Consider the following 14,698-nt stretch of genomic DNA (forward strand, 5'->3'; position numbering starts at 1 on the left):
TGGGGAGTTCCTGCTGTGGCTCAGCGGGTTATGAACCCCATTAGTATCCACGAGGATGTGGCTTCGATCCCTGGCTTCACTCAATGGGTTAAGGACCCGGTGTTGCCGTGAGCTGTGGTGTAGGTCGCAGACACGGCTCAGACCCTTCGTTGCTGGTCTGGCCTGACTGGTTCCATGGCCTTTGACCAGTGCTGACCCTCCCAGGCGTCAGCTGTCTTATCTGCAGATGGGGGCCATGGGAGGTGTGCCTCTGGCTGGTCTAGGACTAGACGAGATCCTGGGTATAAAGTTAACACAGAACTAGTATCCAGCAGGCACTCTATAAATGTTAGCTCAAAGTTGTTTGATAGAACAGACGAAGCTTGCTGCCCGTCTAAAAAGCCAGGCTCTGGGAGTTCCCGTCGTGGTGCAGCGGAAACAAATCCAACTAGGAACCGTGAGGTTGAGGGTTTGATCCCTGGCCTTGCTCCATGGGTTAAGGATCTGGTGTTGCTGTGAGCTGTGGTGTAGGTCGAAGATGCGGCTTGGATCCCGATTGCTGTGGCTGTGGTGTAGGCCGCCAGCTGTAGCTCCAATTAGACCCCTAGCCTGGGAACATCCATATGCCATGGGTGTGGCCCTAAAAAGCAAAAAAAAAAAAAAAAAAAAAAAGCCAGGCTCTGATGGAGCGGGAAGGAGGCAGGAAGAGGCTCTGAGAGGGCATTACATCATCAAGTGCCCGGCCGGCTCAGGCCGTGCTCTCATGTCCTGCTGAGTCTCCCCATCCTCGGAGGAAAGAGAGCGATGCTGATACAGCGTGAGGGGAGCTACAACCACCTGGCAGGTGGATATTCAGACCCCTCTCGGCAGCATCTGGCTGGGTCTTCGGGAGGCAGCACTGCCTCTGGCTCCTCTGTGACAGGGCACCACGAAGAGCTCCCTCCCATCAGGAGCTAACAGGTTAGATGCCATTCTGCGTGGGACACCAAGAAACCGCTTAAGAAGGAATTTCATCTTCTGTTCCCTCCAAAGGGGACACAAACACGAAGTCATTTGGCACCTGCTTCTTGAGCTAAAAGTCACTGCACCTGTTCAAGCCTGAAGCCCAGCTATTTCTGGACTCCTGGATCACCAACGGGAGAAATGAGAGTAAAGGAAAGTCCAAGTGGATTCACAGCAGACTCGCCCTTACCTTCAGTTTTATTGGCCTTCTCCAAACATAGCTTCACCGCTTCCACTGCTCTGGGGCTGGTAAAAATGAGGCCCCCGTAACCTTCAGGATGAGACAGCTGCACACCAGACAACAGCAAAGGCATTTTATGTGCTGGCCAAGTTCCACATCTCCCAGAATTCTAAACGCTTCACAAGAGTAGTAGGCAAACTAATTTTATCCATCCATCCATCCATCCACCCATCCATTCATTCGAAACATGAGAGCTTACTATGTGCCTGGACTGTTCCAGGCCTTTTAAGATGTGAATGCACAGTATTTCCCTCAAGCGGTTCACAGTCTCAGGGAAAAACACGCCAATGCAATGCAGGGTGGCACGTGCAGTGGAGCAGAGGGGGTAATGTGACTCACCCTGGGCTTCGCTGGGGTGCAGGCAGGACAGGAGACCTGACCTGCATCTGTAATAAAACTGGAATATTCAAGGAGCGCTATCCACGCTGAAGCCCTGGTTTTCAAGGATAAAAATGGTGATAGGATCTACTGAACGTGTATTCCGAGGCGGGCACTGGGCTGTTTTACACATAGTCCTGCATCTGTGCGATGGGTGGACGTGTTTGCATCACGCAGATCAGGACCCAGAGGCTTTGAGGGGATGAGGAAGGAGCCGTGGTGAGCGGCAGAGCCAGGACTCGAGCCCGCGCTCTCCCGCTGCGTAGAGGAGCTTCACAGAGGGAGTGCAGGAAAGCCAGGTGGCTGGTGGTACAGACTCGGGCCTTTTTCTGACAGTGAGGTCCTAGCAATGACCTCCAGTGATGAGCTCCAGTTTCCCATTAAAGCTGCTGATGGAAGAGCTTGCCAGGGTGGATTCTCCCATCATGCAAACTCAGGGTACGGAACATAAAGATGCCAAAGCAAAGCTGGTCCAGTAAATTGATGAATAATTCAACATGCAGCTCAAATCAAAGAGAGGAAACAGAGAGAGAGGCTTTCCAGAGAGAGTGACAGGTGGGTTTTGATGTGCAGAACACGAGGGGTGGGCCTGGGGCTCACAGCACCCAGGGGGGCCCAGTGGGCAGGGCTGGGCACAGTCCCACGAAGCCACCACAGCTCCTTGGCCCACGTGTCCACACAGAGCCCCAGCGAGGTGCCCAGTGACGGGGTGCAGGTTGCTGGTGGCCGCTGGGCACTGAATCTTTAATCAAAAACATTCAGAAGGCTTTCCTGGGACCGTCTCCCCCCACGGCTACCAGCCCAATGCCTGGCAGCAGCTCCAACTCTCCCTCTTATATCTGCTCATCAGCCAAGCTGCCCAACCTGGGAGAGAGCACCTGTTCACTTGGCAGCTTTGCTGAGGCTGGGGTGTGGACCGAATGAGACGACGGTGAAGGGTCCCAGTGTGGCGGGAGCAGCGCAGGCTCTCCTGAGCCTCCTCCTCACAGGCCCCGCCTCCAGGTCAGGGTCAGGGTGGGGGCTGGGGGCTTACTGGAGGGGCTGCGGCTGGTGCTGTCCTTGTTTTAAGTTCAGTAGTGAAATGGGGGCTGGGAAGCAAGCTCGGGTGGGCAAGGATCCTACAGAAACCAAAGGGGTCTCATTCCAAACCAATGGCACTCAGACACGGACCAACCTTACCTTCTCCGAGAAACTGGGAAGAGACAGAAACTCAAAGGACAGAACAGGGATCAAAGTGGCTTCAAGCCCATACAGTCCTAATTCCTGCAAACGAAGGAATACAGTTCTGAGTTGGCCAGGGCTGACTGGAAATTAAGGAAAAGGTCCCATTTTGCAGCTTATTTGGGGTCCATTCCTCGGGGCTCTCCCCTGGCTCCTTAACAAGGCGGCACTGTGCTTCCCGGGACCAGGAGGGACCAGGAGCCGCAGGCACTTACCCTGATGTAGGGGTCCTGGCCGCGGTCGTCGTCCTCCTTAGGGTCTTTCAGTAAAAGGACCTTCATTGTTGCTGGGCCGTCCTTATAGGGCACTGGGACAGAGCGGGAAATGCATCGTCATCAGCCGGCAAAGACTCCTCCCAAGCAGTGTCTGCCGGACGGCGCTTCGGAGCAGGTAATCAGCCGCTGGCTGATGGGCCGTCCCTTGCACACGATGACTTAGCATGAGTGGTTTGTTCCTTCTGAAGACCTGGTCACCGATAAGGCCAAGGGACAGCATGCTGGCACTTGATAGCACTCGGCAAGGCACTTGATAGCACTCGGATATTTAAGGCTCACAGGGGACAGGTGATGCCAATTCTGGGTTGTATCAATAAGCAGCAGAGAAATGGCTATCTGATATTTTAGGGAAATAAGTAAGTACTCCCATTTCAAGATAAACACACTCGGTTGCTCATAAGCTCCTTAGGAAATAATATCATCATCTCCTCTCTTTCTCAAATGATGTTTTGCAAACGTGGTCGAGTATTCATGACCTAATCTTTCAAAAGTTGTCTAACAACCTGGAAAACAGTTTGTTGATATATATCAAAAGGCTTAGGTGGTTCATATCCTTTCTTCCCATAATTTCTAGGAGTCAATTGTAAGGCCAAACTCACGAACGTGTGTACGAAGAGGACCGTGAGGCTGTTCCCGCTGGTAGATTTTTAAAACTTTACAATTGACCTGTAACACTGCGTAAGTTTAAGGCGGGCAGTGCGGCTTGATATATTTATATACTGCAATATAATTACCGCTGTAGCGCCAGCTAACCTCTACCCCCCCACATAGCTGTCATTTCCTCTTCGTGGTGAGAGCAATTAAGATCTAGTCTCCTAGCAACCCTGAAGTTTGTAACGCAGTACCGTGGGCTCTGGTGCCCTAGATCCCCAGAACATATTTATCTCCCAGTTGCAAGTTTGTATCCTGGTATTCTTTTTTTTTGTCTTTTAGGGCCGCACTTTCAGCATACGGAGGTTCCCAGGCTAGGGCCTAAGCCAGAGACATAGCAATGTGGGATCCAAGCCACGTCTTCGACCTACACCACAGCTCATGACAATGTTGGATCCTTAACCCATTGAGCGAGACCGGGATCGAACTTGCATCCTCATGGATGCTAGTTGGGTTCGTTAACCCCTGAGCCACAATGGGAATGCCCCTGGTATTCTTACTGCAAATAATTAGAAACAACGTTAATATCCAACAATGAGAGAGTGGCTAAATAAATCACAGTATAGTCATATGAAATCATTAAAATATTCATAAGCAATTACATGGATTATTTCATCACAAAATAATGTGAAGTGTATAAAAGCAGCCTTCAGAACTGCATATAAGTAGTGGGATTTTAGATTTTATATATGAAAGAACATCTTTGACGGCAGGGTAGGGTGACTGTTTTCTTCTCTTCCTCTTCCTGTATTACCCCAAAACTGTTTACAATTAACATTAGCTATCTTTTGTGCTGGGGGGGGGAGCACATTATAACCCTCCCCAAAGTCTCAAAACAAATGCTGCTGAAGACCTACAGAATCAGCTCTGCTGGAAACCCAGATTATACCCCAGAAGCAGCATTACACCACCAGTTAGTCACCTAATAAACATTACTCGGGGGGTCATCATAGTCAAACAGGGCATTCGGTGTGGAGCAGAAATGTGTTGTCTCGGGCAACCATTACTTATAAATTACCACGGAGCATATTTCTGGAACATTATAATATCTATGGCAGATCTTAGAAAAATCTGGTTCCCAGTGAACTGCTTGGTATCTAAGCAACCAAAGCTGGCTGAACAAATAATAATTATGAAACCAAGTTCAATTACCGCCGCTTCCAAGCTGTGAGCGGGAGAGTGGGAGTCTGGGGAAGGGGCAGGAGCGCCATTTCCATCACTTCCTGGACTTACTCAGAATGTGTTTTCCGGAGACATTAAAAATCTCCCTTTCGGTCATGGTCCTTCTTTTTCTTTTTATTTGGCCAGGCCCGCAGCAGGCGGAAGTCCTAGGCCAGGGATCGAACCCACACCACAGCACGGACAACGCAATGTCCTTAACCACTAGGCCACCGGGGACCTCTAGTGATGGTCCCTCTTCTGTGTCACCTCGGGGCGGCTGTTTTCCCCGTTTATTCGCAAATGCCAAGCGAGGGGCTGCTGGGCAGGTACGGGGGAGCTGTGACAAGGTCTGTCATCAGCTGGCTTTCAGCAAGAGCGGGCCCGGGGTAGCTGGGGAGGCCCGACTCCCCTGAGGAAGAAGAGACTCCGCCTGTGGCCACGGCCACCGCTCCCACCCGAGCCTGCCCCTCCTGTTGGCTTGCACTGTGGGCACAGACCTGCCCTGCCCATCCCCAGGGCTGCACGGGGCCATTCCTCACAGTGGGTCCCCTGATTGTACCCCCTCCTGTTTTGCTTCTCTGTTGAACCCTGGCTGATACACCTGCCAACGTGGGGGTTCCAGGAGCCTGATTCGTCACTGGGTGGCAGGTAAAACTTGGCGTTTTCTGCTAAGCATCACTCCTTCCGGGGCACATATAGCAGGCGGCTAGTGTGGGGGTTACAAAGTGGGAGCAAAATGCCGTGAAGCAGGCATCCTGGGGCCACAGACCCCACTCGGCCGGCCACGTCCCTGCCGTGGTCCCAGGCTCCAGGAGGCAGATCCCCAAGTTTCCAAAGGATCTGTTCATACTGCTTTCACACACCGGGAGCCAGTCTTGCACAGGAGCCTCTGCACAGCGGGCTCAGGCAGGGAGGCCTGGGATCCCCCTCAGGGAAACGGGTGGGCATCGCCTGCCAGAGGAGGTCAAGCATCACCTCGTGCCATCAGGTGACTCGGGGGCCGGTTACCCTCTACGAAGGGGAACCTGAAATCTGAGCTGCGCTCTGAATGACAGCAGCACAGGACTAAGGGCCCAGGGACCGGGTTCTGGTCTCAGCTCTATTGTCCATGACACGATCTTGTTTTCTCATTGGTTAAGTGAGAAGAACGTCTGCCCTACCAAGGTCACTGGGTGACTCAGGGGAGATGACAATGACAGCTACCCAGTTATGAGCCCTTACACGCCAGAGACTGTTCTAGAAGCTTTACCTGCATTGTGGCTCAGGGGTAATGAACCCAACTAGTAACCATGAGGATATGGGTTCAATCCCTGGCCTTGCTCAGTTGTCAAGAGCTCTGGCGCTGCCGTGAGTGTGGTGTAGGTCACAGACACAGCTCCAATTCAACCCCCAGCCCGGGAACTTCCATATGCTGCACATGTGGCCCTTAATTTTTAAAAAAAATAAGTTCTGAGGTTTATTCCATTTTATGGATGAGGAGACTAAGGCATTCAGGGGACAAAATTCATCTGAAGTCCCCAAAACTCATCCGATAAGAGGCAGGGCGGGGGCTCAGGGGTGGGTGGCAGCCCCACTGCTTGCTGTGCTCTTACCCCTCAGGCTGCAGCCTCTCCTGCGCTTTGCACACCGACTGTTTGGGAAGACAGAGAGGCAGAAAGAAAGTGCAGAGTGCTTAGTTTAATAATGCAAAGCAATCCACCCTCTACAAACAGAGCAAGTATTTCTTCTGGGCGCTACTCTGTGGTTCTCTCAGGGAACAGAACCGACGCCTTCTGGGTGATAACTTTAAGGAATTCCACGAGACGGGCTGCAGACTTGACAACTACAATCGAACTACCGCCCTCACCCTCCTCTGCTGTTGCTCGTTGTATCTCTGGCGTAAAATTAAGCGGACGCTGTGGATGATCCTTTGTCAGGGCTCTGCTCGATCGAGTTCGCGGAGAAAGAGATGAAGAGTCCAGTGTGAAAGTCATGGGGACACGTTAGCACTGTTCTTAGTAATTTAAAATGTAAAGTTGGAAGAGTTGAGAGAATTGATCCCACCCCCCCCACCCTGATAATTGACGGGTACCAGTCACCACACTAGTGGGCATGTCCAGCCCAGGGCAGAGTCTGAAGGCTCAGAGAAAGGCCTATAGACACCTTCTCAAAGGGCAGTGGGGGCGGGGGGTGGCTCCCAAAAGGTCCTGCAGAGCCTAAGGGTCCACAGCAAAGGCCCAGGCACCGGGTGACAGAGACCGCCCCTGGCACCCCGAAGGCCTCAAGACCAAAGAAAGAGCCTGGTGTGTGACAGATGGGGGAGCTTACGTGTCTGAAGCAAGGTCCTGAAGCGACACCCCAGCACGTGCAGCAGATTGCGGGCAGGACACGGCAGCAGTCCTCGTTCCCAGGGGAAGAAGGAAGTGACCAGTTACGGGGAGAAGCAACAGCTATCAGTTGCTGTCCTCTTACCCCTCAGGCTTCAGCCTCTCCTGCGCTTTGCACACGGAGTGTTTGGGAAGACAGAGAGGCAGAAAGAAAGTGCAAGTGCTTTCTTTGCAGGTTGGCCCATGGGTTGCCAGGGAAACCAGCAGAGGGGCCGCCCCCATCGGCCCCTTTGATAAACTAGCATAGCGGAGGTAGTTCTGATCTACAGATTAGAGAGATCACTAGCTGGCGCCAGGGGCCAGTACATAGGCATTTACTGATTCGGCTCTGCGATTAGGAGGGAGCTTGCTCAGGTGAGTAGGGTCAGGGGGAGGCAGGGTCTGGCCGAGCAGGGATGTGCAGAGAGCAAGAGCACGGCCATCTTGGTGGCCTGATCATACAGGTGACCACATAGCTCAGTCTGAGGCTGTCCCAACAGACAGCGGTCGCTCTGCTCTGTTGACAGCGCCCAGATGTACTCTCCAAAGTCTCCCATTTGGGGCAGTGAATCATGGGGTCATTCCTTATAATGGCTACGGATGCTCACAAATGCCTTATACAGCTTGACACAATGGAAAAAATGCAGGACTTGAAATGAGGAGACTCATTCCGGTCTGAGAAATGTGGGGGGCACGCACCAAGTGTTTGGCAGGTCTGAGAAAGAGAATGGCAGTTGGCCAGTGGGGCCAGGGTGCAGGGAGCGCCAAGGGGGGGAGCAGGTGGGGCCATGCAGGCCGTGGAAAGGACTGCCGATTACCTGGGGAGACACGATACACGAGAGGGTTCTGAGCACAGGTCTGACATGTTAGTCTAACAAGACCACTTGCAGGTGTGCGGGGAAAAGATGAAGGTAGAAGGAAGTGGGGAGGCGATGAGCAGTCTAGGCGAGCGGTGAGAAGGGTCTGGACCAGGAGGGTGGTTGATGTGGGGAGTGAGTGCCACGCGATGTGTTCCGGAGGTGTGGCCCACAGCATCCACTTGGACCGGACGCAGGGTAGAGAGAAAAAGGCATCACGAGGACCCCAAGTGGCAGGACGGGAGCACTGTGTCAGCACGTGGAGAAAGAGGGTAGGACGAGGTCCATTTGGGACAGACGCCACCTGAGCACACCTCTTCCCCCCCAGTGCGCCCCAGCCCCTGGGAGCACCGGCAGTGGGCTCACAGGTGTGCCTGGGGTCTTGAGCCTCTCAGCCCTGGGGACACCTGGGTAGGGCCCAGGGCAGCCAGAACCACGCTCCCATCCCCTCCACGCCCACCTGCCAGGGCCAACTCCCTCTAGCTGTAAACTGTAAATCCTCTTCTATCTACGGAAGGTGCTGTAGGACTATTATCATTTACCAGGTGTGCCACGGTGCTCAAACAAAGTTGAAGGGTACCGGGATCCGACATCCCAATGGAGAAAGCAGGCGGGAGACTGGTGCTCAGGGAGGGTATGAAATTAAAAGGACAGAGAGTCCTCAGTGTACAGGTGGCATTTAAGGTCCTGGGACCAGGTGAGATTATGGATAGAAAAAAAGAGGGGCCCAGGACAGAGCCCTAAAGCACTCAAGCCATGTCAGGTCAAGTTGGGTGCAGGGCAGAGGGGATCCCAGCACGAAGGAAAAGAGATGGAGTGGGCTGTGTCTCAGAACACCACTGACTAGGCAGGGGCCTAACCCACAGGCATTTATCTTCTCACAGTTCTGGAGGCCGGGTGCCAGGAGGGGGGGTTCCTGCTGAGGCCTCTCTTCCTGGCTTGCAGACGGCTGCCTTCTTGCTGCGTGCTCATGTGGCCTTTCCTCTGTGCTTACGCAGAGAGAGACCCCTGGAGTCTCTTCCTCTTCTTCTAAGGTCACCAGTCCCATAGGATTAGCCCACCCCCCTTCGGACCTCATTATATCTTTTAAAAATTATCGTTCTTTTTCGTATTCTTTTCCGTTATGGTCTATTACTGGATACTGAACACCATGCCCTGCGCTAGACAGCAGGGCCTTGTCCTTTATCCATCATATTCGTCCGAGTTTGCCCCTGCTAATCCCCAACTCCCCATCCATCCATCCCCCGCCCCCGGCAACCACAATCCTATTCTGCTTGTCTGTGAGTCTGTTTCTGGTTCATAGATAAGTTCATTTGTGTCATATTTTAGATTCCACACATAAGTGACATCATACGGTATCTGTCTTTCTGACTTATTTCACTTAGTATGATAACCTCTAAGGACCTCATTTAATCTTTGTTACCTCTTTAAAGGCCCTACATCCAAACATAGTTACACTGGGGGTTAGGGCTTCGATACAGGGATTTCGGGGGGGGGGCATAATTCAGGTCATAACAGAGTAAGATGCAGAATAAAGCGGATATAGAATATAGGGACAGTAACTGCAGGTGAGAGTACTGCTAGCAAGAAGTGCAGGAGAAATAAGTCCGAGACCGGCCAGGGAGGCAGTGCAGTCAAAAACAGCTCCAGAGACGTCCCCCTATTGCACCTGCACACATGAGAGGCCCCAGAGCCGGGGCAGGCGCTGAGAAGGGAGTTATGATTACTGGCCAGTCAGGGAAGAATGCCACGCAAGGCACTTGGGGAGCAAAGAGCACGGCATGGGCAGCGCCCAGGTTCCCGGAGTACCTCGCTCTACCTCATCCACCTTGCAGCAGCTCTGAAGGACAAGCGGGCCTCCTGGGCCAGAAAGCTGGCCCTCAACTTAGCAGGACAGGGGCTCTGCCATGCTGCTGCCTCCTCTTCATGATGCAGGGTATTGGGTGAGGGGGAAGGGACAGGTGAGCTTAGCGCCTGCCCTCTAGGAACTGTGAGGCTGCTGGGGGAGGAGGGACAGCCACAGGACTGTGAGCCCAGTGCTGGGAGACAGGGCATTCCCTGCTCAAACCGCCAGGATTTGGAAAAAGGGCTTAAAAAGTGTGCCTCTGGCTCTGGGGCTCCTCTGATTGAGTCTGTCTTCAGCTGGGGGTAGATGATGATTTAGGGTGAAGTATGTATATTCCAGCCACTTTCCATACAAGATCTGTTGGGATTAACAAGTAAACGGGTTCAGCATGGGCTTCATGCTGAGTGTGTTGAAGGTGGGTAAAGCCAGCTAAGACGCTTTTCATTTACCAGAGCCTGGAGTGTTCCAGGGACGGGGGCCCAAGAAGGGGTTGAGAAAAAGTGAAGAAGCCCGTGTCGCTCTGGCCCATGTCCATCGTCACACAGAACTCCTCTAGTTCAACAAGTTCAAGTACCAGTCGTCCAGTCACTTGCTAAGAAGGGCAACCAGGGAAGTGGCAAGTCGGTGGACTTGGCCTCTGTCATGGATTGAACCTAAAAGGTATGCGTCGAAGTCTCTGAAACCCCAGAGCCTCCGAATGGGACCTTATTTGGAAATAGGGTCTTTGCAGATACAGTCAGGTTACAATGAGGTTATTGGAATGGGTCCCCATCCATTATGACCAGTGTCCTTATAAAAAGGGGACAACGTGGGCACACAGACACACACGGGGAAAACACGAGGTGAAGGTGAAGGCAGAGATGGGGGTGATGCTTCCACAAGCCAAGCAGCGGCCGGGAGACAGGCCTGGAGCAGATTCTCCCTCCAGCGGCCCGAGGAAGCCACCTGCTGACGTGTGCGAGGGGAGGGGGGGAGAGATTCTAGCCCCCTGATCTGTGAGACAATACATGGGGGTGGGACTCTGGCGCAGCTCCGGGAGGCAGCCTCATTCAAACCGAAGCATCAAGCGTGGTAGAAATAACATCACAGCGACTCCCTTCTCCCTGCACCTTGTGCCCAAGCTGAAAGCGCCCTGCTGCGACACACGCCTGTGCCAACGAAAGAATGTGGCCTGCCCTCTGCCTCTACCACGACGAAGTCACCGGCCCCGCAGCCGCTGACCTTCAGCACTCCCCGAAGGAGTGCAGCGCGGAGATGAGGGATGAGGCCCTCTGCGCGCAGGGAGGATCTGGAGCAGGACTTCAGAGAGATTTTTCCAGAAGATCTTATGAGCCCAAATCGTGCCTCTTCCCGCACCTAGAAAAGCACGAAAATCCTTAACGGAGACATCGCTCGCTCCTGATGACGAGCAGCGACCTTCTCCAGAGGTGTGCGCTCGACTGCCTGTCGCCCTGCACCCAAATCTTAGATACACTGACCTTCCCCGCCTCTTCGGAGCAGTTCCGCAGAGACCTGAGGGGCCGACTCCCGGGCTACAGCTCCCAGGAAGCCCCGACAGAACAACGCACAGTTCTCCTATTGTCAGTTTTGTGGGCGGGGTTTTATTTACTTATTTTTCTCAGTTGACACCTGTTACCTGCATTACAGCAACAGGAGGAAGCCGGGAACAGGAAGAGAGAGGCGTGGAGGAGTGGAAGAAGCCTGTGCTAGAGGGGCTGAGGCCTGGGTTCCAAGCTGTGCTGTTCTTCTCCTGGTCTCAATTCCTGCATCTGCAAAATGGGCTGGGTCTGCCACACCACTGGCTTCTCCGAGGGACTTTCTTTCCCATGGTAGAGGCTCACTAAGAACTTGTTCAGTGTGGGAAAACAACCCTTGAGATTTACTCGGCAACCTTTGGAGCAGGTGGAAGGACCACTTTTCCTTAAAGAGAAAGGGAACTGACCTGCTTAAGGCCGCTTTGCTGGCAGGAAAGAGCCAGGCCTCAAATCCACGCTTTTGAACCACGTCCAGCTGCTCTGAACATCAGCAATAATGACAAATCACCCTTTGATCCAACGCTCACCCCGTGTCCTTTACAGGGCTAAGCATTTTACACGTAAGATCTTAATCCTCGTTTAAACCAGCAAGGAAGGAATTATTATTCCTTTTTTACCAAAGAGGAAACCAAAGCCCTGAAGGTTTGAATAACCCGCTCAAGGTCACACAGACCGTAAGTGGCTGCCAGAGGTGAAGTTAAGCTAGGTTCATTCTCCTAAACACTTGCTGCCAGCTCTCTGCTCCGTTAAGATAAATTCTGAGCTAAAGGTAGACTGGGGCAGCGGGTCACCAAGCTCATCTCTGACTGTGACGTTTCCTGGGGCCAGTACCATACTTTCTCGAATGACAAGACCACGTCTGCTACTTACTCGCATTGGCTACTCTAATTCCCACTCTGAGCATGAGCTCAGCACTGGGGACTAAGCCAAGGGCACAAAGTGAGGCTTCCCTACCCTTCTCTTATCAAAGCAATACATGCCTATTGTGGAAAGTTTGCAAACTATGAAAAAGTACAGTTTCCCCCCAAAATTAAAAAACAGAATTCCCATACGATCCAACAATTTCACTTCTGAGTACATGCTCCCCAAAATTAAAAGCAGGGACTCCAGGAATTCGGACACATGATACGGTGTGGATAAAGCCTGAAGACATTTTGCTACGTGAAACAAGTCACAAAAGGACAAATATTATATGATTCCACTTATATGAGGTACCTCGGACAGGCAAATTTGTAGAGACAGCAGAGAGCAGAGAGTGGGTTCCCAGGGAGTGGGGGAGGGGAGACGGCAGCGTTAGTGTTTAATGGGTACCGAGTCTGTTTTGTGAGATGAAAAATTTCTCGACATGGATGGTGCTGATGGTTGCATGAAAATGTAGATAGACTTGATGCTACTCAGCTGGACACTTGCTTAAAATGGTAAATTTTACGCTGTATGTATTTTACCACCAAAAAAATATAAAGAAATGGAAAAAATTACCCGTGAAGTATCAGTGCCACTCTAGTGATATGTTGACACGGTGCCTTCTGAGTCTTTTTTTTTTTCTACTCTTAGCCTTTTGATAGGTCTGTCTTTATAACCTCCTGTCTTGTACATGATTGAAAGACATTTTTACATAGTTGTGGGACCCAGAGAGGCCATTTTAAGCCACGCCATCATATGCGAAGCCCTAATGTTTACACGTTATAATTCATGTTGTGACTTAGTAGACAGGAACTCATAGACAACTCTTAGAACACAATCACAGGGCCTCTGGGAACCCTTAAGGTATTCTGATTCCATTTCTTGCTGCTGAAGTATCACTGAGAGAAGTGATCATGCTTCTGCTTAAACGGCTCCAGCAACGTCCAATCTCAGTTTAGGGACAGCTCACTCCATCTGGAATCACACTCATTCAACCTACTTTCCTCATCTGACAGAGAGAAAAAAAGGAAAGCTATAGAGCTTACTCCCAGAAAGTGGATGACTTCTCTAATGAGTGACTTTCTTTCCAAATAAAAAAATATATATTTTTTTGTCTTTTTGCCATTTCTTGGGCTGCTCCGGCGGCATATGGAGGTTCCCAGGCTAGGGGTCCAATCAGAGCTGTAGCTGCCAGCCTACGCCTGAGCCACAGCAACGCAGGATCTGAGCCGTGTCTGCAACCTACACCACAGCTCACAGCAATACTGGATCCTTAACCCACTGAGCAAGGCCAGGGATCGAACCCGCAGCCTCATGGTTCCCAGTCGTATTCGTTAACCACTGAGCTTCCACAGGAACTCCCCAAATAAAATTCTTTACAACAGGCTGCTGTATAAACCTGACCTGTAGATGAATTTTATTTGGCACAAGTTTTACAATTCAAGTTACTTTTTTTCCCCCTAAAAATCCAGAACTCCAGGTTCTCTTGAAATGTAAGAACTGACAACACTAGGCAGCATTTCCACTTGACCACCAGGGATCAGCTGCCAGGAGCACACCCCCTCGTTTGCCAGACTCCCCATCCACTCTCTTCCTTTACTATAGGCTCAGATCTGTAATGTGGATATTCCCACTGGCCCTTGAGCATTTAATGTTGATCACCAATTTTAAAAAAACTTCCAGGTCAAGAAATGCGCTTAAGGAGGGTGGGCTGGCAACAGGCATTAGGGTGGGATTCATTCCAAGGTTGTGCCAACGACTACGTGTGGGGGGATCCCCGTAGGGCCTTGCTTGAGCCAGGCTTGGGGGCATCTGCGCGCATCAGGCGACCTTCCATTCGGGGCCGACTACTGTCCCTGGACAGCACCCAGCACCCAGGCCAGCAGCGGCCTCGGGGTTCCAGCCCGACCTGTCACGCACAGGCTAGCGCAGCAGGCGGGCCCCCGCGTGTCCCAGGGACTCCGTCCTCGTTGGTACCGTGCGCAGCGACACCTACCTCGCCGGGCAAGTGAAGCACTCGGCAGGCATCCAGTCGGGGGCAGAATCTCAGGGTTCCCGCCCGCAGGCAGCGAGCCCGCCGGACAGACCAGTCCGGGGGTCGGCCCCTTCACCACGTGGCTTCCGCTGCCATGGCGACGGCCCACGCCGGGCCCCCAGCACCAGCGCCAGCGCCAGCTCCAGGGGTCGCGGAGCCGGCGCACCGCTCAGCTGAAGCTCGCGCATGCGCACCAACACGTAAGCCCGGGAGCCCGAGCGGAGATGGGTCGAACCACTGCGGGAAAGGGAGAGGGAGTCGTGGAAAGG

General features: G+C 52.5%; 1 protein-coding gene across 21 annotated transcripts in view; it reads right to left on the reverse strand.

Annotated features, from left to right (window-relative positions):
- The window catches only part of UROS (uroporphyrinogen III synthase), a 29,474-nt gene extending 14,845 nt beyond the window's left edge, over positions 1-14,629 (reverse strand). For 3 of the 21 annotated variants that reach the window (XM_013983862.1, XM_013983858.1, XM_013983860.2), the window contains exons 1-6: positions 14,391-14,628; positions 7,216-7,287; positions 6,755-6,828; positions 3,037-3,128; positions 2,780-2,863; positions 1,172-1,268 (exon numbers count right to left, since the gene is read on the reverse strand). In XM_013983862.1, the coding sequence (XP_013839316.1) occupies positions 1,172-1,268; positions 2,780-2,863; positions 3,037-3,128; positions 6,755-6,828; positions 7,216-7,287; positions 14,391-14,422 (451 nt within the window). In that variant the 5' untranslated portion in view covers positions 14,423-14,628. 21 annotated transcript variants of the gene reach the window in all.

Source organism: Sus scrofa, chromosome 14 (genome assembly GCF_000003025.6).
Source record: "Sus scrofa isolate TJ Tabasco breed Duroc chromosome 14, Sscrofa11.1, whole genome shotgun sequence".
Lineage (NCBI taxonomy): Eukaryota > Metazoa > Chordata > Mammalia > Artiodactyla > Suidae > Sus > Sus scrofa.